The sequence below is a fragment of the Triticum aestivum genome, chromosome 6A (genome assembly GCF_018294505.1).
Source record: "Triticum aestivum cultivar Chinese Spring chromosome 6A, IWGSC CS RefSeq v2.1, whole genome shotgun sequence".
NCBI lineage: Eukaryota > Viridiplantae > Streptophyta > Magnoliopsida > Poales > Poaceae > Triticum > Triticum aestivum.
The window spans coordinates 172,080,443-172,104,474 of record NC_057809.1 but is presented as its reverse complement, the minus strand read 5'-3'; the positions used below and the strand labels follow the sequence as shown (position 1 = coordinate 172,104,474).

The following is a 24,032-nucleotide window of genomic DNA, read 5'->3' as shown; positions in this document are numbered from 1 at the left end:
TCCGCAAGCATACCTGTTATGTTGCCTTTCAATTTTCTCAAAAAAAGAATGTCGTGGCGCTAACAAACCAGTGAACAAAAATTCATATCTACGAAAAAGGATTTCGCTGCAGCAGCTGTATAATTAATTTTTTCTCATGTAATTCCTCGCGGTGGATCCTGTTTTTCTCGCCAACTGCGCAGCGGCGGCGACTGCCCCTTCGGCGAGGACTGCCGTTTCCTCCATCGCGTTCCCAGCGGACACCAGGAACCCGACCAGGCTGTTACCAAGAAGATGAGCAAGCTGGAGCTAGGCGACGACCCGGCTCAACCACGGGCGCCCATGTCTGCCACTGCACCGGCCACCGTCAAGACTCGGCTCTGCAAGAACCACGGCTCGCCGGAGGGGTGTAAGTGGGGGGACAGGTGCCACTTCGCGCACGGCGACCGCGAGCTCGGCAAACCCATGGGACCCGGGAGCAGCTTCAAGACCAGGCTGTGCGTGAGCTTCATCGCCGGTGGGTCGTGCGCCTTCGCCGGCAGGTGCCACTTCGCCCATGGCACGGACGAGCTGCGCAGGCCAGACGCGTCCTGAGGGTCTCAAGATCAAAACGTTTCTCTTCCTCATGGTGTTTGTGATGATCGGCCAGTGAGTATCGTCTGCATACTACTACTTTCGTTCTCAGAAATGCATGAACAGAAGCTCTGCATTCCGTCAAAAAACAGAAGCTCTGCATCTCCTGTCGGTAAACAGACCGATAAGTTTCTTGTCTATCCCTGCCGTGGCCCGATGGTTTTCCAGTTCTGTGGAGGAATGATCTAAAGGCAAAACTAAAAATGGAGTGGAAGAAACCCGCTCATTGTCAAAATTATAGACTATGAATAGGAATATATATTTTTGCAAAACGGAGGCAAGTTTTGTCACGTCAATTAATAATTAAGAAGAAAATTGCCCAATTAGTTAACAGAAAATCAAGCAAAAACCAATACAATCAAACCGTAAGCAGACTACTCACAAATGCTGAATAGGAACTTTGGCTCAGCTAGAAGCAAACCTTTTCTTTTTCTCTATCAGCACAAGCATATTACTCTGAGCGACATTATACAAGTCCGATTCCAAGAACATTATTTAAGCCGACTGATCTAAAGAACTACAGTAGCATTTCTATTGAGCTTACATTTCTATTGCCCTCTTTCCTCTCCCGGAGGAATCTCGTCTCAAGGTAAGAACTAGCACAAGCGGTGCTATGGCACACCTTGTTCTACAATGGGTACGTTAATCAGGCAAATACCTCCTACATACAGACACAGCGTAGACCGCGGCACAAGGCATTTCAAGCAGGCATGATCACTCCTGATCTATGAATAGACGCTTGCGTTTGGAGCTTCTGTCCTCCTCGGGTGTCTCTGCAACAACCATCTGCTCCTGAAGAACCAAACCCCGGTTCCGGCAAAGTTTCCTTATCGGTGTTCGTTGCGCACACGGCTCCAGCTGTTCTCGCTCTTCAGAAGAGAGGCTGTGCGCGGTCCTGTGCGGCATCAGTTCTTGCCCTTCAGGAACGACTTCTTTCATAAGCTAAAAACAGGTCAAAAGAAAGGAAAGATCAGATTATTTGAGAGATTAAAATCTCCTGTGAATTCTGATACTGTGTGCTTTTATCTTGCCCGCAAAGGGGGGGTGGAGAGAGACAATGAGTCACTGGTTTAGCAAACATAGGAGCCATTTTAGAGGAAGATGCAAATGGAGTCAATAAAATTTCTTCCTAAGTTAGGTGTTAGACCTTTCAGCCTGAGCATTGATAGTTGTGGATGACACTAGGAGAGTTGGGACAATTTTCGTTGGTTTATTTCTCACACAATGCCATGCCAACCTGAGGGGTTGGGGATACATATTTATAGGCTGCTAGCCAGCCAAGGCATATGCTAAGATGCTGCTAAGATGCCAGTCTAAGATGCTAGTCTAAGATGCTAACTGACAGTCCTTGATGGTCAAGAACAGAACTCTATCCTAACAGCCAGTCCTTGATGGTCCAGGACTTTATCCTCCTAACTGCCACAAGGACCATGTGCTGCAGCCCCACAAGGACCCTAGTACACAGACTTATTCATCATTCTCCCCCTAAGTCTTGTACGTCGTCTTGTGGGAGAGTTGAATCATCCCAATCCTGGAGCAAAGTTCGAGGAACTTGACCCTCCCAAGGGGCTTGGTGAGCAGGTCTGCGAGCTGATCCTTGGTGTTGATGTAGCTCGCCTCGATGCTCCCTTCTTCCACACAGCTGCGGATGAAGTGATACCTCAGTCGGATGTGCTTGCTCCGTTCGTGGAACACGAGGTTCTTTGCCAGGGCCAGGGCGGACTTGTTGTCCACCAGGAGCTGCACCGTTCTGGTGTCTTGAACGAGAAGATCACCAAGCAGTCGAGCAAGCCAGAGTGCCTGAGTACAGGCGGTGGAGGCCGCTATGTACTCAGCCTCACAGCTGGACAGGGCCACCACCTGCTGCTTGACTGATTGCCAGCTCACGAGACACTTGCCGAGGAAGAGGAGGATCCCGCTCGTGCTCTTGCTGGTGTCGATGTCGCCGGCGTGGTCGCTGTCGCTGTACCCGACGAAGTGTGCCGCCCCAAGGCACCTAGGGTAATGGAGGCCGTGGTCGAGGGTCCCTGCTATGTAGCGGACGATCCTCTTCACTGCCTGTTGGTGTTCCGACGTTGGTCGCTCCATGAACCGACTGACATAGCCGACGGAGAATGCCAAGTCCGGCCGTGTGTGAGTGAGGTAGTGAAGGCTCCCCACAAGGCGTCGGTACTGCGTAGCATCCACTTCCTCCGTCGTGCTGTCGCGACTTAGTTTCAGCCTCTCCTCCATCGGAGTGAGAGCTGGATGGCAGTCGGTGAGCCCAGCTAGCTCAACGATGCGCTTGGCGTAGGCGGACTGTCGAAGCGCGATCCCGGAGTGGTCCTGGTGCACCTCAATCCCTAGATAGAAGGAGAGGAGCCCCAGGTCGCACCTTGCCCTCCTGGCCGGGAATCGTAAACCCCGGTGGCTGATGCACGTAGACTTCCTCCTTCAAGTCGCCATTGAGGAATGCCGACTTAACGTCCATGTGGTGGACACGCCAGCCCTCCTGGGCAGCCAGCGCAAGGAGAAGTCGCACGGACTCAGGGCACCTAGGGTAATGGAGGTCGTGGTCGAGGGTCCCTGCTATGTAGCGGACGATCCTCTTCACTGCCTGCTGGTGTTCCGACGTTGGTCGCTCCATGAACCGACTGACATAGCCGACGGAGAATGCCAAGTCCGGCCGTGTGTGAGTGAGGTAGCGAAGGCTCCCCACAAGGCGTCGGTACTGCGTAGCATCCACTTCCTCCGTCGTGCTGTCGCGACTTAGTTTCAGCCTCTCCTCCATCGGAGTGAGAGCTGGATGGCAGTCGGTGAGCCCAGCTAGCTCAACGATGCGCTTGGCGTAGGCGGACTATCGAAGCGCGATCCCGGAGTGGTCCTGGTGCACCTCAATCCCTAGATAGAAGGAGAGGAGCCCCAGGTCACTCATCTGGAACGTGGCCTTCATGTCTTCCTTGAACGCCGCCACCTCTGCATCTTTGGTGCCGGTGATCACCAGGACGTCAACGTAGACGCCCACCAGCAGGGCATTTCCTCCACTCCCCCGTCGGTAGACGGCAGCCTCATGCGGGCTCTGCTCGAAACCCGTCTTCTTCAGCGTGGAGTCCAGCTTGGCGTTCCACGCCCTGGGTGCCTGCCGCAGGCCATAGAGAGCCTTGCGCAGGCGGAGCACCTTGCCCTCCTGGCCGGGAATCATAAACCCCGGTGGCTGATGCACGTAGACTTCCTCCTTCAAGTCGCCATTGAGGAATGCCGACTTAACGTCCATGTGGTGGACACGCCAGCCCTCCTGGGCAGCCAGCACAAGGAGAAGTCGCACGGACTCCATCCGTGCCACGGGAGCGAAAGCGGAAGCGTGGTCAAAGTCGACTCCTTCCTGCTGCAAGAAGCCTCGGGCCACCAAACGAGCCTTGTGCTTGATGATGGCGCCGGCTCCATCCCTCTTCAGCTTGAACATCCACTTAAGGGTGATTGCGCGGTGACCTCGAGGGAGATCAGCAAGCTCCCAGGTGCGGTTTTGCTCGACCGCATCCATCTCCAACTTCATCGCGGCGCGCCATGCCGCGTCTCTCTCGGCCTCTGCAAAGGACCGTGGTTCGCCGTCTTCACACACGAGCTGTAGCTGCGCCTCCAGGTCACGTGGCACCAGTCCTGGCACCGGCTGGTCGCCGAGCACATTATCCATCGTACGGTACCGCAGCGGTTCGCCTCCATACCATGCGTCGACCAGCTCCTCGTCGTGAGTGAGCGGGGAAGCAAACTTCATCGGGTTGTGCTCTGCGTGAGCTGGTGCTGATGAAGACGAGCCCGGAGTGGCGACCGCCGGGGCTGGAGTATGCGGCGTCGCCGGTTGTGGTGTCGTCGGTGTAGCAGGCGCCGGAGTCGATGTAGTTTTGGGGGCCGGGGTAGACGTGCCCGGTGAAGAGGAGCTGCTTGCTCCCCCAGCTTCCTTGAAGTGAGCGTACTCGACAATGAAGTCGTCATACGTCGGCGTCGAGCCGTCGTCCACCGCCTTGTCCCATTGCCACCCTCGCCCTTCGTTGAACACGACGTCTCGCGCTGTGCGCACACGTTGTGTCTTTGGGTCGAGGATGCGGTAGGCCTTTGAGCCCTCCGCGTAGCCGATGAAGACTCCCGGAGTGCTCCTGTCGTCGAGCTTGCCGATGTGGCCGAGCTCCTTGGCGAACGCAAGGCAGCCAAAGACCCGCAAATGAGAGACCGCCGGCTTCCGCCCATGCCAGGCCTCGTACGGAGTTCTGCCGTCGAGTGCCTTAGTAGGAGAGCGGTTGAGGATGTAGACGGCCGTTAGCACCGCCTCTCCCCAGAAGACAGCCGGCATCCCTCTCTGCTTAAGGAGAGCCCGAGCCATCCCCACAACCGTCTGGTTGCGCCGCTCAACGACGCCGTTTTGCTGCGGGCTGTACGGCGCGGAGTAGTGGCGCTGGATGCCCTCATCGGCGCAGTACGACGCGAATTCAGCCGCCGTGAACTCGCCGCCGTTGTCAGTGCGCAACACGCGCAATTTGCGGCCGCTCTCCGCCTCCACACCAACCTGCGCGCGCCTGATGGCGTCCGCCGCTTCTCCCTTACTGCCGAGGATCATCACCCACATGTAGCGGGAGAGATCGTCGACGAGCAGCAGGAAGTAGCGTCGACCTCCTGGTGTGGCTGGCGTCACCGGGCCGCACAGGTCTCCGTGCACGAGCTCCAGCTTCTCCTTAGCCCGAAAACTCGCCTGTTGGGGAAAGGGGAGTCGTCTCTGCTTTGTCAGTACGCAGATGTCGCAGAACTGCTCCACATGGTCGAGGCATGGCAGGCCTCGCACCATCTCCTTGGCACTTAGACGCTTCAGGGCCTCAAAGTGAAGGTGCCCAAAGCGCTCATGCCACTGCCACGCCTCGTCGTCTCGACGGACAGCGAGACAGACCGGTTGTGCCACCTGCACATCAAGGACGTAGAGTCGATTTTCACCTCTGGGCACCTTGGCGAGAAGGCGACGCTGGCGATCCCAGATGCGTAGGACCCCATGCTCAATCAGCACGCGTGAGCCGTTCTCATCCAGCTGTCCCAAGCTGATGATGGAATTCCTTAGCGCGGGGATGTAGTAGACACCGGTGAGCAGCCGGTGCTCTCCCATCTTGGTGGTGAAGATGACGGAGCCGACGCCCTTTATCTCCACAGCGGAGGCATCCCCGAACTTGACGGAGCCTCGCGCATCGGAGTCGAGCTCGGCGAAGAATTCCCTTCGACCGGTCATGTGGTGGGTGGCGCCGGTGTCGAGGCACCACCTCGTAGCCTTGTCCTTCCCGGAGCCATCGCCGAGAAGAGCATGTGCTTTTGGCTCATCGAGGTGGATGAAAGCCTTTGCGACTGGAGTCGCCGAGGGTAGCTCAATGCTTGCATGCGCCATGAACAGAGCCGTCTCCTCCTCCTTCGCCTGTGCGACGTGAGCCTGGCCTTGTCGTGGTTGCCGACACTCATTGGCCCAATGGCCAAACCGGCCACAGTTGTGGCAACTGTTGTCTTGTGCCGGCCTGGGCTTGCCAGCGGCGCCGTCCTTGGCGCCTCCGCGGGCGTCACCTTCGGCACGTCCTTGTGCCCTGCCCGGGGGGCCTCTTCGCGCCTTACGCTGCTTGCCACGCTTGCGGCCGCCCGTCGAGGAGGAAGGCTCCCCCTTCTTCTTGTCACCAAGGCTGGGATCCCACTGCTCCCGAGTTAGGAGCAGCTTCCCGCCGGTGGTGACGGGCCCCAAGGGGGGCTGTGGCTCGTCGGTGTCGACGACCTTGAGTCGACCTATCGCCTCCTCGATCGTCATCATGGAGAGGTCCAGCAACGACTCGATCGAGCGAGCCATCTGCTTGTACTTCTCGGGAATGCACCGAAAAAGCTTCTCGACAGCTCTCTCCTCGGTGTAGGTGGCATCGCCAAACTTCACCATCTTCTGCAGCAGAGTGTTGAGACGGAGAGCAAAGTCATCAACGTCCTCACCTGGCTTGAAGCCCAGGTTCTCCCACTCCTTACGAAGTGCCTGCAGGGTGGACTTGCGAGCACGGTCGCTGCCGATGCGTGCTACGGCGATGGCGTCCCAAGCCTCCTTGGCAGTCCGCTTGTTGGAAAGCGAGAACTGCATCTCGGGCGGGACTGCGGCAATGAGGGCGTCCAGCGCCCGTCGATCCTCTAGGTGGTCGACGTTGCTGTCCTGGACTGCCTCCCACATGCGCCGCACCTGGAGCCTGGCCTTCATGATCCCCGCCCACTCGACGTAGTTGGTTTTAGTGAGGGTAGGCCACCCAACACTGGAACCAACATCCATGACCACAGTCCGGACCTCGTAGAGGCCGCGGTCCTGGTCGTTGCAGCCGCCGTCGCGGTGCGCGCCTCCACCTGGAGCGCGGGCGTGCTCGGCTGCCCACTGCGCCGTCCGCTCCTGCGCCACTTTGGCGCGATCTGCGTCGGCACCGTCGTCCGCAGGCGCGGAGCTGCTGGAGCTGCCAGGGCTGTCGCGGAGTGCCTTGGCATCAGCCGTAGCCTCACGGGCTGCTTCTACCTCCGCCCTGGCTGCTTCTACCTCCGCTCTGGCTGCTGCCAGCTCAGCTGCAGCCAGCCTCAACACTCTTGCCGCCGCAGCAGCCGCTGCTACAGCCGCTCGCTCACGCTCCTCTGCCACGGCGCGCTCGGCCTCTTGCCGGCGCCGCATGCTCGAGGTAGCCGTGTGCTGAGAGCGACCTGCAGACATGGCTCGCTGCAGGGGGGCTGTTGCGTGAAGAGGAGGCTGATGAAGACGAGCTGCTGCTCGACAGTCCGGAGGGAGGAAGGTAAACAGAGGCAGACGGAGCAGCTGCTGCTACCGACTTGGGCTGCTCACAGGAAATGCTCAGGGTGCAGGTTAACGAGGCTCTGATACCACTTGTTAGACCTTTCAACCTGAGCATTGATAGTTGTGGATGACACTAGGAGAGTTGGGACAATTTTCGTTGGTTTATTTCTCACACAATGCCATGCCAACCTGAGGGGTTGGGGATACATATTTATAGGCTGCTAGCCAGCCAAGGCATATGCTAAGATGCCAGTCTAAGATGCTAGTCTAAGATGCTAGTCTAAGATGCTAACTGACAGTCCTTGATGGTCAAGAACAGAACTCTATCCTAACAGCCAGTCCTTGATGGTCCAGGACTTTATCCTCCTAACTGCCACAAGGACCATGTGCTGCAGCCCCACAAGGACCCTAGTACACAGACTTATCCATCATTAGGAGGGTAAAGATGATTTCTGTTGCAAACTAAATAAAGGATGCTAAGCTCATGGATCCAAGACAATAAACTGCATAAATGGCCCATCTAGTCAGGGGGCAGACAGCCCTAGTCATTCAAACAAGGTATACAACCTTATTAGTTTGGAAAGTTAGGATTAGATCCGTATGGACCATGTTATCCATCCTTCTATAAGAGAGGATGTGCACTCAGCTATGATCAACCAACCATGTGCTAGTTCTTATCTCCTGCTGCCTCCTCTAACCCTGTTACCTTGCTCTTCCTTCTTAAGCCTAATCTGATCTACCCTATGATTTAACCTAAGGACCATTACAAAAGCAGCAGCACCATGCGGTCATAGTGGTACTCAAATCAAATAGAAAGCTGTTTCTATTTATTAATTTCTATTAACAGAAGTCAATACAGGTTTTACTGCTCTTGCCTGAATGCACTACAAACAATGAGGTTGATCATCCAGGTCAAATATTGAAATACCGTAAGCGAGCTCTATGATCAGAAACAGTACCTTCCAATCTCTGTAATCATATCTGAAAACAAAATGGCTGTAGGACACTTCTCCTGACGCTATGGCACTAGCAGCAGGTGCATTTCGTGGATCTGCGCAAGGCCAACAGAATTATGTAAGATACACGAGCATCTCTGTGGTACTATTAAAGCACAAATGAAACCATACGAGAAAATTCTTACAGACTATATGGTGCCCATTGTCATCAATGTTTATTGCCACCCTGCCATCTTTAACTAGGAAAGACAATGCAAAAACATTCTCAACCGTTTGGGCAAATGATTGTCTGTTCAAAACAAGGGTCTCCAGCCTCGCACGCTTATTTTTCCTCAGGATATCAAATACAACAGTCACATTCCGGTCAGTGTCTGTCTTTGCTCCCTCAGAAGAATCAGCAAGCTGCACATTAAGAAGATGATATGAATCCACTATTGGAGGTGATCATACATTTCTGACAAAAATAATAATGCTATGGCAGGGAAGAAGTCTAGCTAGCAACCCAGAAGCTCAATAGCGGCTACAGAAGATAGCAAACATATGAATGGTACTGCCTAAGATGTGTTTTTCAAAAAAAAACAGAAGGTGATTGATAACTTTACCCAAATGATAAGTGCCACACGTGTGGCACGAAGTAACACCGCCCTGACGTTTTTTATAACTAAAATTGCCATCCTAAAAAAAACCCAAAAAACTGAAACTTGCCATCCAAACAGAAAGTTGCCATGCTTCACAATTAAAGTTGCCATCCTCGAGTAACTAAACTTGCCATCAAAAAACGTCAGGGCAGAATTGCTTCGTGCCACACATGTGGCACTTATCAGGGTCCTAACTTTAAGCATAGAATTAATTAAGATTTACGCAACAGTGACCAAAGATTGTCCAAACTATGTCGCCCATCAATAACAGAAGGCAAACAGATGGCAAAACAAATCATGGGAGAAATGTACAAATGGGTGTTATTAATCTCTAGTGCTTTATTAATTATGCTAGACAAAAGCATGTGATACCTCTTCAGGACAAGTATTTTCAGTTGGCCTGGCACTTCTTTTTCTACTAACAACTGAAAGCTTCCGCTGCTTTACTTCTGTATCCATGGGTCCAAGCCTGCAAGGATTAAGAGCATGCATGGTTTAAGTCATATACCAAGTAGGCACTGCAAAAAAAAATTGAGAACTAGTAATAAGAAGAAAGGAGCTTAATTACATGGTGCAGCATCCAGGCGCAGCCCTGAAGACATGTGAAGCAGAAAGCCCAACATCAGCCCAGCGCAACGAGACAGGCTCGGAATCAAGGGTTGCTTGCTGCCCAAATTTCTTCAGCAATGCTGTTACGAAATCAGAAGGTGTGATTCCTTCACTTGACTGGGACCTCACGGATTTTACCAGCGTGGTTGTAATATCTAGCAGAGCCTCTGCATCCGCTACTTGCTCCCTGGGTCTCTGCACTGCAGTGTGGACGGACATCTCATTTTGGGGGTTTTATATAGCATAAATATTTCAAAGCTCCAACCAGTAAAACATACTCCCTCCTTTCCTAAATATAAGTCTTTTTAGAGATTTCATTATGGACTACATACGAAGCAAAATGAGTGAATCTACACATGATGGTAACCTGATGGGAAAGCCAACCAAACGTGGACACTCTATCAACCTGGATGTTCTTGATCTGCAGCAACTGTCCGCGGAGCAGGCACGTGCCTTGGAAGCCCCATTCACTGAGGAAGAAGTCAAGCGGGTCATTCAGGATATGCCATCCGATAGGGCGCCGGGGCCGGACGGCTTCACAGGCATGTTCTTCAAGGTTTGCTGGGAGATCATCGCTGCAGACTTCATGGCCGTCATGAAGGCACTGTATGAGGGACGGTTCGCGTCTTTTGGAGACCCGAACAGCTCCATTCTCACGTTGCTGCCTAAAAAGAATGATTCCCTGGACGTTAGCGATTTCAGGCAGATTAACCTCATCCATGGTGCAGCGAAGATTTTCGCCAAGGTTTTAGCTGTTCGGCTGGCCCCTCTGTCACCGGCTCTAATATCGCAGGCTCAGAGTGCTTTCGTCAGCAGACGCAACATCCACGAGAACTTCAAATTTGTGCGCAACACTGCTAAGCTGCTACACCGTAAGAAGCTACCATCGGTACTCATGAAAATAGATATTTCTAAAGCCTTCGACACTTTATCTTGGGAATTCCTCCTGGAGGTTTTGAGAAAAAGGGGCTTTGGATCGAAGTGGTGCGCCTGGATCTACGGGCTTCTATCCACGGCCTCCTCCTCCGTACTCATCAATGGTGAGCTCTCAGAGGCCTTCGCTCTCGGTCAAGGAGTCCGTCAAGGAGACCCCCTTTCGCCAGCTCTTTTCATCCTGACCATGGACACCATCCATTGCATACTATAGTGGGCAGCACAACAGAAATTACTCTCGGATCTGGGATGTCAAAGCAAGGTGACTAGGACATCTATATTCGCTGACGATGCAGTTATGTTCTTCAGACCAGTGCCCTCGAACCTGCGGGTTATATCAGAAATCCTAAAGTTATTTGGGGAGGCGTCAGGGCTACGGATCAACCTTCACAAAAGCACGATCACGTGCATCCGCTGTGAGGACGACCTTGCCATGGCAGTTGAGGGACACTTCCAATGCAGACGACAACAATTCCCGATTCAGTACTTGGGCTTGCCACTGATGCCCCTAATCGACAAGTTCTCCGGAAAACTCAAAGGGTGGAAGCCGAAGATGCTAGCCACGGCGGGCCGCCTCTCCCTTACACGATCGGTGCTGATGGCGCTGCCGATCCATTTTATGGCTGTGCTACCACTCCCGATGTGGGCCATTAAAATCATCAACAGAAAATGCAGAGGGTTCGTTTGGAAAGGAGAAGAGCAGGTTAGTGGGGGGCACTGCCTCATGCCTTGGGCAAGGGTTTGCATGCCAAGGGAATTTGGAGGACTAGGGATCATTAACCTTAAGTGCTTTGGGATGGCCCTGCGCTGCAAATGGTCGTGGCTGAGGAGGGACTTGGAAGAGCGGCCGTGGCATTGGCTTCCGGACAGCACGGAAAAGGAAGTGCAGGCCATTTTTTATGCTGCTTGTCGTATGACTTTGGGGGATGGAGCGAGGGCCAAGTTTTGGACCGACAATTGGCTTCCAAACAGATGCTCAATCGCGACCATGGCGCCGGCCCTCTACTATTTTGTCAGGGACAAGGGCAGATCGGTCAGAGAGGCTCTCCACAACAGATCTTGGATCAGGGACATCACTGGAGGGATCTCCCTCGTTGCCATAGCACAATACCTTCAAGTCTGGGACTTGGTTCAGGAAACAGCCCTGGCTCCGGACTCCCAGGATCGCCTTGTATGGAAGCTCACTTCGGATGGCCAGTTCTCCGTCCAGAGTGCATATCAACTCTTCTTCATGGGCAACACACGGTTTGCCTGCTCCAGACCAATATGGAAATCCAAGGCACCTCCAAGATGCAAGTTCTTTATGTGGTTGGCGGTCCACCGGAAGTGTCTCACGGCGGACAATCTTGAGCGAAGGGGTTGGCCATCCAACGGCATTTGCCCCCTTTGTGCGCAGGAGCCGGAAAACTGCTCGCATTTGTTTGTAAATTGCAGATTTACACAGCAGCTCTGGTGGAGCTTCAGAACCTGGACGGGGGCTGATTTCCAGGTACCCAGCGAGCAGTTTGGCACGGCGGAAGACTGGTGGCTGAAGGCGAGGGTGGCGATCCCGAAACCGTCACGGAGGAATTTCGACACGATCGCTATCCTGCAACGTTTACGAGTCGAAGAGTCGACGAGTCGTTCCAAGGTTGAGACTCATAGACTAGTCTAGACTAGTGCGAGACTAGTCGACATGGTACTGTAGCACTGAACTTACAGTACGAACATAAGGTTCAACAAGTAGTCCAACATCAAAGTCTGAATTACAAAAAAAGGTTCAACAACACCACAAGCAACAAGTCCAGTCCAGCAAAAGAAATCTTGTAGCCTTAGCCCTCAAATCAATCTAGATCTAGATCCAGCTGAAAATCAGGGTCTATATCAATAGCTCGTGTAGGGCCATCATTGTCTTCACCATTGGTCTCCATGTCACTATCAATATCTTCAGCTTCCAATTCAGCCCGCAAGTCTTCATCATGGACAACCACACTTGTCCTTCGAGTGTAAAAGATATTAGAGCCAGCAGGAGGACTAGACTCACTGAAATCACCACGAGCCCTCCTTGAAAGATGGCGTCCACTTAGACCATCGGTCGCGCCAACGGCCTCATCAACATGGGACCAAAGTAGTGGATTGTCATCGTCCATAGCGTCATTTTGATGAACCAATTCAGCAGTAACATCAACCCATTCATTATCCCATTGAAATTCTTCTAGGATAAGTGCATTAGCCCTCTTTCCTTTGGAACCTTGCTCGCGTAACTTTTCAAACCTAGTTGTCATTTGCCGGTTGTATGAGACATATGCTAGCTTGTTCAATCTCTTATACTCCAAACGGTTTCTCCTTTGGTATGGATCTGCAAGCAAATCCTTTTGTGAGAAGCTGCTATAGACTGCAATTATCTATCAAACCATCCAATTGCTAGATACTTACATGAGAAAATGCACTCCAATTGCGCTCACAGCCAGACGATGAACAACATAGACTAATGATCCGTTTTGCAAAAAATTGGAGGTCATAAGCAAGGCCACCATATGCATTCCACCAAAGTACTACAAAAATCAGCAAGTAGGAGTTGAAACAAGCAAGTAGACGTTGAAACTTGAAACATAGAGTCAAGAAGATAAGCTACTAGCTGCATTCTCATAGATACTTACGAGGACTCTTTTTCTCGCGGTCTTTAATTGCCATTTGCTTGGTGAAACATTCACCCTCCGTGAGCTCATAATCATCAGCCAATTTACTTATCTTGGATTGTAGTTCATCATCCGGCACCATCTTCCATAGCACATCATTGAACATTGAACGCAGCCGTGCAGCTAGTCTTTTGTTAGTCTCCTTCATTTGAAAGAACTTGCTGGGGTTCAAAAACATTGCAGCCCCATGTAGCTTTTGCTCCATCTGGTGATCCCACCTCTTGTCAACAATTGCTAGCACTTGACTTTGTAGGCCTGGCCTTTGTGACAATGCATCCTTTATGTGTGTCTTCGCAACATCCATGGCTGCCCAAATTTCAGGCATTGCTGGACTGTCATCACCATCAACAATCCTCAAAGCAACAAGAATGGGTTGTGAAGCTCTCATGCAGTTCTCCACCGATTGCCAAAACGTCACAGAGAGCACGGTATTTTCAGCCATCTTCCCTGGTGGGGTGAGCTTCAACTTGTTTGCATGCCATTCTGTGCTAACAAATAGTGCTTTCAAATGTTGGCGTTGTTTCCACATGCTGGCCAATGTGAGGAAGGAGGTTGCAAAACGAGTTGCTCCAGGCCTTACAAGATCTCTCTGGCCATTCAAGGTTCTCATTTGATCAAGAATCCTACCATGGGCATAAATAAATCTGGTTGTTTTCTTTGCTTTAGCAATGCAATCACTGAACTCTCTTATCTTCCCAATGTCCTCTAGCATAAGATCCAAACAGTGAGCAGCACAAGGTGTCCAATACAAAGATGGATACTTATCCATTAGAAGTCTCCCGGCTGCCTTGTAGTTGGAGCCATTGTCGCTAACGACCTGGATTACCAATTCAGGTCCAATTGCCTCAATCTGTTCACTCAATAATTTTGCTACCAATTCAGCAGTAACAGACTCAGAAGAAACATTGGCTGTCCCTAAGAAGAATGTACCTTCAGGACTATTGGCGAGAAAATTGATCAAGTGTCGCCCACTCATGTCCGTCCAACCGTCCGACATGAGAGTGCAACCATACTCCTTCCATGCCTTTTGATGCTTGGCCTTCAAAGTGTCAGTCTTGAGCTTTGCCTTCTCAAGTAATGGTACCCTCACATCATGGTAAGAAGGTGTGATATAATCTGAACCATACTGTCCTACAGACTCCAATAGGATCTCCCAACTTCTCGAATTGATAATATTGAGTGGAAGGCAATTCTCATAGAGAAAGTCAGCTACATGACCATCTACTTCATCTTTTTGTTCTTTTGTCTTTGTTCCATAATGCTTGATTTTTAACTGCTTGCTTCCTGCTCTATGCCTCTCAGCAACCACCTCCTCTGGTGTCTTCCTAACCTCATCTGCAATTGACTTGCTTGTCCTCTTTGCCGCCACCGGCGCCGTCACAATAAAAGAAGCCTTCATTTTCGTGGAGGCTGCGGTGCTATTCGACGCCCTTGAACTTGCTTCTACCTCCTCCTCTCCTCCATCTCCATCAGTTGCTTCAACTTCATCCCCATCAAGTTGCATGGCTTTGAACTTGGTTGAGTTGGTCTTCATGTACAAATGCATCTCTTTCCTGATCTCATCGGTTGCTTTTAGACACATTTTCACCTCTGTGTAACCCCCACCAAGGTGCTTCTTCATCCTTAGCACTCCAGAAGTGATGTTTTTGCCACACAAAACACACTGGAGTGTCAATTTGTCCTGCAAATCAGGCCAAAAGGAATATTTCCATGCTGGATCCTTGCTCCTACGCGGCTTCCTTGCAGGATCCTTCGATGGATCGTAATGCTCATCGGCTTGAGCTGCAGCAGCTGCTGAACACACTACTTGACATATCTCTGGTGTTGTAGACATTGTAGCTCAGACCTCAGGACCTAGAAGTTGAAACAAACTCAGTCTAGTAGCACCAGCAAGCAGCAGCAAGCAGGGCAGCACCAGCAAGCAGCAGCAAGCAGAGCAACACCAACAGCAAGCAGAGCAGCACCAGCAAGCAGCAGCAAGCAGAGCAGCACGAGTAGTCCTCCAGCAGCGAGGCAGAGCAACACCAGCAGCAAGCCAAGAAAAAGAGGAGGAGAAGGGAGGCACTGAGGCTCACCTGCTTGAAGAGGAGAAGAGCACGAGGGGCCGGCGGCGCGAGGAGGGGCGCGAGACGAAGGAGCAGGAGAAGAGCACGAGGGGCCGGCGGCGCGAGGAGGGGCGCGAGACGAAGGAGCAGGAGAAGAGCACGAGGGGCCGGCGACGGTGGAGCTCCAGATCCGCGGCGGCGCGCGTCCAGCGGCCGGCGGCGCGAGGAGGGCTTGACGGGCGCGTCCAGCAGCCGGCGGCGTGAGGAGGGTGAGGAGAGGAAAGAAAGAATTAGGTCTAGTCTCACGGGGATGAGCCACCTATTTATACTCCCCCAGTTTTTTGAGTCGTTCGACTCGAACATGTCGACTAGTCCAGACTAGTCGTCGACTAGTCGATGACTGGCTCGACTCGTCTAAGTAGTCTACACGAGAAACTGAGTCGACAGCCACTTTGCGACTCATAGACTAGTCGAGCGACTAGTCTAGACTAGTCGTTCGACTCGTAATCGTTGCTATCCTGATACACTGGAGGATATGGAAGGAGAGAAACGCGAGAATTTTTGATAATGTCGCCAACACCGTAGACAGGGTGCTGGAGTTTATTAAGGAAGACATTAGAATGTGGCGGGCTGCAGGTTGCATCTGCGACCTGCCGGCGAACACCTAATTTTGTGTTGGGACCCAGCTCTAGTCCGCCTAGACTGCTACCCGGCTGTACTATGTACTTCTCTTCCTATCTAATATAATTCGGCCACTGGCCCTTCGAGTGAATCTACACATTAAAGTATGTCTATATACATCCGTATGTAGTTTGTAGTGGAAGCGCTAAAAAGACTTATATTTAGGAACGGAGGGAGTAGAAAATAGTAGACATTTTATTTTAAGTAAGGGCTTGTTCCAGTAGGAGAGGGGGATTTGGATTTTACCTATAGAAATCCTTCGGATTCTGTCTAACCTTAAAAAAAGACCAAAATCCCTCATCAACACACATTTAGCAAACATTTTGACATGCCACAGTGAGCTCAAGGCATGCCAATACTCGCCCCACGTTTGTCTAGAAATGCAATCTTGCAGACAAACAGCCATGCATTGAGTGACAAGATCAAAATGTGTCCCACATGAACATGCAAGAACAACCTGCAGTTTATTTATGATGCATACTACTATAGACAGCTCCATTATACTGTATGACGCGGAAATACATAATACTTCAGAAAGCTCCAAAATAAAACAAGGCAGAACTACGAACATGATGTGAAAGTAAGCTTATGATCATGCTGCACATTCTACAAGATGCGCCAAAGCTACATGAACACAAGTTCACATCATTTGCTCAATGGTTTACTTCTAGTGATGTCCCCTGGACATATTGGTTTTTAGACCAGTTTGCTTCTACTAGTAATTTAAGTCCGTCTGAATCCGTTATTAAAAGATAAATACACGGTCCATTTCACACTTGGAGATTATTACAACTTGTGATTGTACATTGTGGTGACTTAGACAGACTGATAGACCCGGTCGAAAGGGCCGGGGTTCTTTTTATGTCATGGCTATAGTCCCCAGTTCACCCATCTGAGAGAGGAAAAACAAGCGCGGGTCGCAAGATCAATATAGTATGATTATTCGTGGTCTTACCTTGCTCGTGCAAGCTCTCCACCTGCGTGATGATGGAGGCGAACTTGTCGGAGTCCTCCTTCGCCATGTCATCCCTCTCCTCTGCGCCACACACAAGCGCACACAAAAACAACTCAGAATCGCACCACGCCAAACCCCCGAAACGGAGCCGCACAAAAGGAACCCGAACAGGAGGGGCGTACCGTTGATGAGGGTCTTCATGGCGTGGTACTGGGACCGGAGCATCCGGCGCTCCGCCAGCCCCTGCTGCTGCTGCCGCCTGCCGCCGGCGGCGGCCTCGCCGCGGCCCTCTGCCCCGGACCCCTCCGCCGCCGCCGCCGCCGCCATGGGGAAACTGACCTAACCCTAGGCCCCAAATCGATCCCAACCCTAGCTAGCGCTGCGGGGCTGAGAGCGACGGGTGAAGGGAAGTGAAGGGCGGGTGGGGGAATGGAAAATTTCGCCGAAAATTTGGAGACGGGGAGGGAATAAGAAGCAGAGGCGGGGGATTTGAAAGCTCCGCCTCCGCGGTCGCGGGTGGTGTGCGGTGCGCACGAAGTTTTTGATTTTGCGGCCGCCGGTTGAGTCCCGACCCCGCGGCGTGTAAAAATTCCCAGCCAGCGGCTAGGAGCGCGGGTTGAATGGGCCCACCCGGCAGTGACGGGGCGAGACGGTGAGAGGCCGTGGAGGTGCGGAAGATCTTTTTCTTTTGAGACACTACTAAGCTTGGTTGCACGTACGGCATCCGCCTTCTGAACCATACGATCTGCACGCCCTACCCATTCGATGGAAGTCAACGTAACATGACTACTCTTTTCTTTCTTCTCATCGCAGAACGCCGCACGCACATCCTCGCCTGCGTAGCAAACTTAGGTGGCATCGCACGCAGAACGTCGGCAACAACTCTGGCACACTCACGGTACCGGCTCATAGCATGGTGGCGCCGTTGCAGCACCGGCTCGAAGCACGGCGCAAGCCGTCGCAGCATCGCCGGAGCAGCCCGAGCCGTCGTCGCAGCACCGCCGGAGCAGCTCGAGCCACCGTCACAGTATCAGTCGCAGCAGTTGAACCGCCGTCGCAGCAACATCGCCGCAGCCGAGATGTCGTCTCAGCACGGCGGAGCCGTCACAATATCTACGTGCGGCACACCGACATCCCCGGCTCCTCGCCACACCACCTCCAGTGATGCCACCCATCGCAACACTGCTTGTAGCAGCTCCAACGACCTCACAAGTGGTTGCAGCATAACCGGTAGCCCCCCGTGACGACGGGCACCTCTTGCGGATCGGTGACCCCTACAAGCATTGCCGGCCGGCGCCAAATCACAGCAGCGGCTCGCAGCAACGCCAGTGTTGTAGCAACTCCGATGGACTCGGAGCAATCCCCGCCGCAGACTTTCGCAGCATCATTGTCGTCGAGCGTCGAAGCACCTCGTCCGCCGTCACAGCAGCGGGCGCCCCGTCTCACAGCGGCGGAGCTCTCTTCTCGGGTTCACTTGGGGGGAAGGTGGTACTAGTTGCGTAGCAGAGCTTGCAAGAGGCGGATCCATGATAGCGTGCTGCAAAGCTTGGGGAAACCCCTCGCCAGCGAGAGATATAATCAGCGGTGAAGAGAGCTCGAGAAAGGAAAGGATGGGAGAAAGAAGATAAGGATAAGGATGGTTTGCACTGGCCCATGAGACAAGTGGCGTAAGAAGCAGGCGGCTGCGCGCAACGTTATTTACATCCGGATGGAGCGAAGAAGTTTCCTATTATTATCAAAGTTTTTAAAAAGGCGAGCACTGGGCGCCGGTGCGCCGGCCCAATAGTTCGGCCGGTCAAGCGACAACCCTCAGATTTGAGCCTACGAACCGTTTGATCTCATCCCCTTTCTTCTCTGACGGACACCGATTCCGCATGCGAGCGTTGCAGCCGGAGCACCGCCCCTGAGAAAGCCGGATCCCTCGCGCTGCTATAGCAGACAGCGTCGCTGCCCCAGCTTGGGGCTGCCCGCCGCACGTAGCTGCCCCTCCCAACCATCTCAATCGTTCGCAGCTTCCGTCATGGTCGGATCCCCCGCCAAACTTGGCCATGGCTGACCAGGAGCCTCCGTCAGAGGCAGTTGAAGCTCCCCGCCCCCGCGATTGCAGCATCTGGTGCGCCGCCCCCCTCCATCCTCGTTGTCGAGCTCGCCGCAGGGTGGACGCTACAGGCACCGCTGCTGTCTTCTCCTCTGGATAACCGAATTCTATATGTCGCCTTTGTAGCAAACAGATAGGCGTTTGTACCTTTTCAAAATCCCCGATGTAGCAAAAAAAATGAGCGCCGACAGGTACCACTACCTTAGACATAGCAAACAAAATCACATATTCCAGCTTCTAATAGATGTTGATTCCAGCAATTCTGCTTGCCATTGAAACCTTTTGTGCTGCCCCTTCCAGAAAAAAGGCGGCGACAGCGCAGGCCTCTCCACCGTCGCGACAAATGCCATGGTTAGTTCCAGCAAAATAATTTGATGGTTCCAAAAAAATAATTCACTAGTTCCAGCAAAAATATGGATCCAGCTAAAAATCAAAAGACATGGGTGGTAGCAAAAATCAAAGACATTGGAAACAAATTTTTTGAGTGGTTCCAGCAAGATGGATTGAAGCAAAAAAAAAGCAAAGACGGAACGGTAGCAACAGTGAAGACGGTTGTAGCAAACATTTGTAGTGGTTCCAGCAAAAATTTCAAGGGCGGGCGGTGCAAAAATCAGAAGGACGGTAGTAGCAAAAAAAAGAGATAGTGGTAGCAAAAATTTAGACTGGTTCCAGCAAAAAAAGCACCCCAATTGCGGATCGTACAAAAAAAGGTTTTGATTCCAGCAAAACAGCACACTAGTTGTACCAAAAATTGGCGCCGCTTGCAGCTCCGGTCAAAGCAGGTTCCAGCATCTCGTCCATCAAGAAAAATCCATGGACAGGGAGGTGGCCTCCTGTCGCATCACCGGCCGCCATGACTCGATGCAAAGCACCCCCTGCCCCCTCGGCTGCGCAGCTCCCCGACCTCTTGCTGTTGCAGATTTTCCAGCCGTGGGGGTAAAGAACAAGGAGGAGGCGTTCTCTTGGACAACTCCCAGGTGCTGTTGGCGGCCGTCGCCGGTGTTGCGCTGCCCAGGTGCTGTTGGCGGCCGTCGCCGGTGTTGCGCTGGTGTAGGTGTGGTGTCAGGTGGCTGGAGCAGGATAACAGGGAGAGAAAACACGAGAAGGAAGAAGAAAAATGAGTGGCTGAGAGTTGTTCGTGGGAGAGGATAAGAGGATAGGAAGAGCGGTGGGTGGGGCCTAGGTAGTTGCAAGCGAGCAGTTCGACGCGACCGGCCCAAGTTCGGCCGGTCGACCGGATCCAAACGTTTTCCTTTTAAAAATAGGTAATCAAAGTTTTAAATAGTCGACTATATCATCGATATAGTCCCGTTATAGCGGTTTGAGCAGGATGACATTCATACACATATACTAAAGTTGTTAAATAGTCAATTATAGCCTTGGTGTGGCTAATTTTAAAAACCATTGCTATTTGGCGTAGCCCGCTATTTAAAATTATAATAATTATGTGAAAAATCGTAGGTCACCGTCGAATAAAAACATATTAGTAAAATAAAGAAAAATTTAATAAAATGCAATTAACATATTTGTTATCACTTTGTATCAATCACTAGTAGACCGACTATGTTTGAGAGATATTAAAAAAACTATCCTGGTTCTCTTGATCAAAGCCTGGCGAAGCTAGGCCAGGTAGGCTATGTTGGTCTTTTTTTAGAACGCAGATAACTGTTACACGTGTGGTATATTTGACATGCGCCCACACACCGTGTGTGATGTGAGCAGGAGGCAGTCCACACGGGCTGTGTGTGGGCAGATATTAGAATTGTCCACACGTGTGGGCGCGGCTACTTCGTGCCACACACCCAACAAATACTACGTATCTCCACCTCGCGTGTGTGTCACGAAGCAAAAATGCCCACACATCCTGGCGCAGCTACGTTAGGTACCCTGCGGGATGACAATTTAGTTGCCATCCTGGTATGCAAATGTAGTTATCCGGGATGGCAAGTGTAGTTGCAAAAGCATGGCAATTCTACCTGTTTTGGTTAACTATAGTTGCCATGTCTAATTTCTGATAGTTGCCGCGTGTAATCAAACCGTAGTTGCCGTGTGTGATTAACTATTTGTCACATATAGTCAAACAGTAGTTGCATGTGTGTGTGTTTACCTAGTTGCCATGTGTGGCCCAACCATAGTTGCCATGTATTGTTAATCACAGTTGTCATGTGTGTTTATATGGTTGCCACGTACGTGCAACTGCAGTTGTCGTCTAATAAAGAATCACAGTTGCCATGTGTGTTTTACCTAGTTGTCGCGTTCGTGTAACTGCAGTTGTCATCCACAACGTAGGAGTGTCATGTGGGCGAAAAGCAATTTGCCCACACGCGCATGGACTAGGTGGTGGCTGTGTGGATAAAAACTAGTTCGTCCACACAGCGCAGCTGGCAAACAACATGGTGCGGGCGTGTGGGCAAATTCTCCAACGCCCACACACCAGCCCCGTCCTACGTGGCACACCAAATCCACATTTTCGTATCAAGATTAATGCAAAAGACAGTGAACAACGATTCAAGCGCGTTGGCGTATTGGGAAACGCCCACACGTGTGGGCGTTAGTGTTTCCATTTTTTTATCGCTTCCTAGGCTGAGTCGACGGGAAACGAACAGTTATTTAGGATGCGAAAGGATTTTAATCTGAGGTGAAAAATAAGTTATTGAAAGATGCTCAAAAGCAATTAGATTTAGGCACCAGTTTCCTCTCATATTTTTTAGCGTCTAGTTGGGAAACTTCGCCAAGAGCTTTCAGGACTTACTTTTCTTCGGATGAGAAAAAAGAAAAACTGTGGAATGGACAAAGTACAAATGAACCTCAGGTGCTTACAAATTAATGTGTTTTTTTAAAACAAAACATAACATTAGCTATTGATCATAATTTGGTAAGAAGCAAACAGGCTGCTTTATTTACAATCTTCCAAAAATTGGCATCTTTTTCCTCGGAGAAAGGAAGGAAAGCCTGGACTTGTTACTTTTCCTGCTCTAAAATAATTGATGAACTTGACTGACCAAGAACACACATTTTGACATAAATGATAGTATGTACATAAAAATTTCAACAAAACAACAGGTAGCAACTCAAAAAGATTCAGATGTTTCTTCATGCACTTTCTCTTGAACTCACGCATGTCTTCTCTTTTTATACCATCAATGCTCCGAGGAACTTAAGCCTTCGGATTGAGGCCTAGGCAGACGTATGTGCACAACCTAAATGACAGAACAACAGGCCTAGAGATGCAGACAAGCTCACGGCGATGGTCATGTAGTAAATTAGAGTCTTGAAGTATGTCATGGCTCTTCTGTGGACATGCACGTCCCGAGCGCAAGCAGCGCAATGCAGACGAGCAAAGCACCGGCGACACTCATCATCTTGTTCTACCCGTCATTGCTCTCACGGAACGACAACCCGCAGAGCACTGGTGGAAGTGGCCCGACGTTCATCACCCAAGAAGATCTGAAAGGCTTTACTTGGCACAAACACTAATTAAAACACAAAAGACACAATCATAACAGTAGCATAATTGTGCTAACTCTCAAGAACAGAAAGCAAAAAGCAAAAATAAATTTTATTAATTGGGTTGCCTCCCAACGAGCGCTATGTTGGAAATATGCCCTAGAGGCAATAATAAATTAGTTATTATTATATTTCCTTGTTCATGATAATCGTTTATTATCCATGCTATAATTGTATTGATAGGAAACTCAGATACATGTGTGGATACATAGACAACACCATGTCCCTAGTAAGCCTCTAGTTGACTATCTCGTTGATCAATAGATGATTACGGTTTCCTGACCATGGACATTGGATGTCATTGATAACGGGATCACATCATTAGGAGAATGATGTGATGGACAAGACCCAATCCTAAGCCTAGCACAAAGATCGTGTAGTTCGTATGCTAAAGCTTTTCTAATGTCAAGTATCATTTCCTTAGACCATGAGATTGTGCAACTCCCGGATACCGTAAGAGTGCTTTGGGTGTGCCAAACGTCACAATGTAACTGGGTGGCTATAAAGGTACACTACGGGTATCTCCGAAAGTGTCTGTTGGGTTGGCACGAATCGAGACTGGGATTTGTCACTCCGTGTAAACGGAGAGGTATCTCTGGGCCCACTCGGTAGGACATCATCATAATGTGCACAATGTGATCAAGGAGTTGATCACGGGATGATGTGTTACGGAACGAGTAAAGAGACTTGCCGGTAACGAGATTGAACAAGGTATCGGGATACCGACGATCGAATCTCGGGCAAGTATCGTACCGATAGACAAAGGGAATTGTATACGGGATTGATTAAGTCCTTGACATCGTGGTTCATCCGATGAGATCATCGTGGAACATGTGGGAGCCAACATGGGTATCCAGATCCCGCTGTTGGTTATTGACCGGAGAACGTCTCGGTCATGTCTGCATGTCTCCCGAACCCGTAGGGTCTACACACTTAAGGTTCGATGACGCTAGGGTTATAAAGGAAGTTTGTATGTGGTTACCGAATGTTGTTCGGAGTCCCGGATGAGATCCCGAACATCACGAGGAGTTCTGGAATGGTCCGGAGGTAAAGATTTATATATAGAAAGTCCTATTTCGGCCATCGGGACAAGTTTTGGGGTCATCGGTATTGTACCGGGACCACCGAAAGGGTCCCGGGGGGTCCACCGGGTGGGGCCACCTATCCCGGAGGGTCCCATGGGCTGAAGTGGGAAGGGATCCAGCCCAAAGTGGGCTGGGGCGCCACTTTCCCCTAGGGCCCATGCGCCTAGTGTGGGGAAACCCTAAAAGGAAGAGTCCTAGGAGGGGAAGGCACCTCCTAGGTGCCTTGGGGGGGAGGGAATCCTCCCTTGGCCGCCGCCCCAAGGCCCATCTAGGGCTGCCGCCCCTCTAGGGGTGGGAACCCTAGAGGGGGCGCACCCTCCTCCCTCTCCCCTATATATAGTGAGGCATAGGGGCTGCCCATAACACGCGATCAGATCTCTCTCATTGGTGCAGCCCTCCCTCTCCTTCCTCCTCTCCCGTGGTGCTTGGCGAA

The 24,032-nt window shown here is 51.3% G+C and overlaps 1 protein-coding gene across 5 annotated transcripts; it reads right to left on the bottom strand.

Moving 5' to 3' along the window:
• Positions 1-1,000: 1,000 nt before the first annotated feature.
• LOC123132655 (non-structural maintenance of chromosomes element 4 homolog A) lies at positions 1,001-17,480 on the bottom strand. 5 transcript variants are annotated; one of them, XM_044552510.1, is made up of 7 exons: positions 17,092-17,480; positions 16,910-16,990; positions 9,577-9,817; positions 9,381-9,477; positions 8,556-8,772; positions 8,374-8,465; positions 1,001-1,554 (listed from the first exon to the last, which is right to left on the bottom strand). In XM_044552510.1, exons 1-7 carry the CDS (start codon positions 17,234-17,236, stop codon positions 1,327-1,329), a joined length of 1,101 nt encoding a protein of 366 aa, XP_044408445.1. In that variant the 5' UTR covers positions 17,237-17,480; the 3' UTR covers positions 1,001-1,326. The 5 variants fall into 5 exon arrangements, with proteins under 5 accessions (XP_044408445.1, XP_044408444.1, XP_044408442.1 ...); XM_044552509.1 differs by lacking the exons at positions 16,910-16,990; positions 17,092-17,480 and adding an exon at positions 16,201-16,885; XM_044552507.1 differs by lacking the exons at positions 1,001-1,554; positions 8,374-8,465; positions 8,556-8,772; positions 9,381-9,477; positions 9,577-9,817 and adding exons at positions 12,268-12,888; positions 12,966-13,084; positions 13,190-15,082 and having other exon boundaries at positions 17,092-17,280.
• Between the last annotated feature and the right edge of the window lie 6,552 nt (positions 17,481-24,032).

Coding starts and splice junctions, on each gene's coding strand:
- LOC123132655 (XM_044552507.1), bottom strand. CDS start 15,062: ATGTCTACAACACCAGAGATATGTCAAGTAGTGTGTTCAGCAGCTGCT. Junction 13,085..13,189: donor CCGCGAGAAAAAGAGTCCTC/GTAAGTATCTAT, acceptor TGATTTTTGTAG/TACTTTGGTGGAATGCATAT. Junction 12,889..12,965: donor ATTGGAGTGCATTTTCTCAT/GTAAGTATCTAG, acceptor ATTTGCTTGCAG/ATCCATACCAAAGGAGAAAC.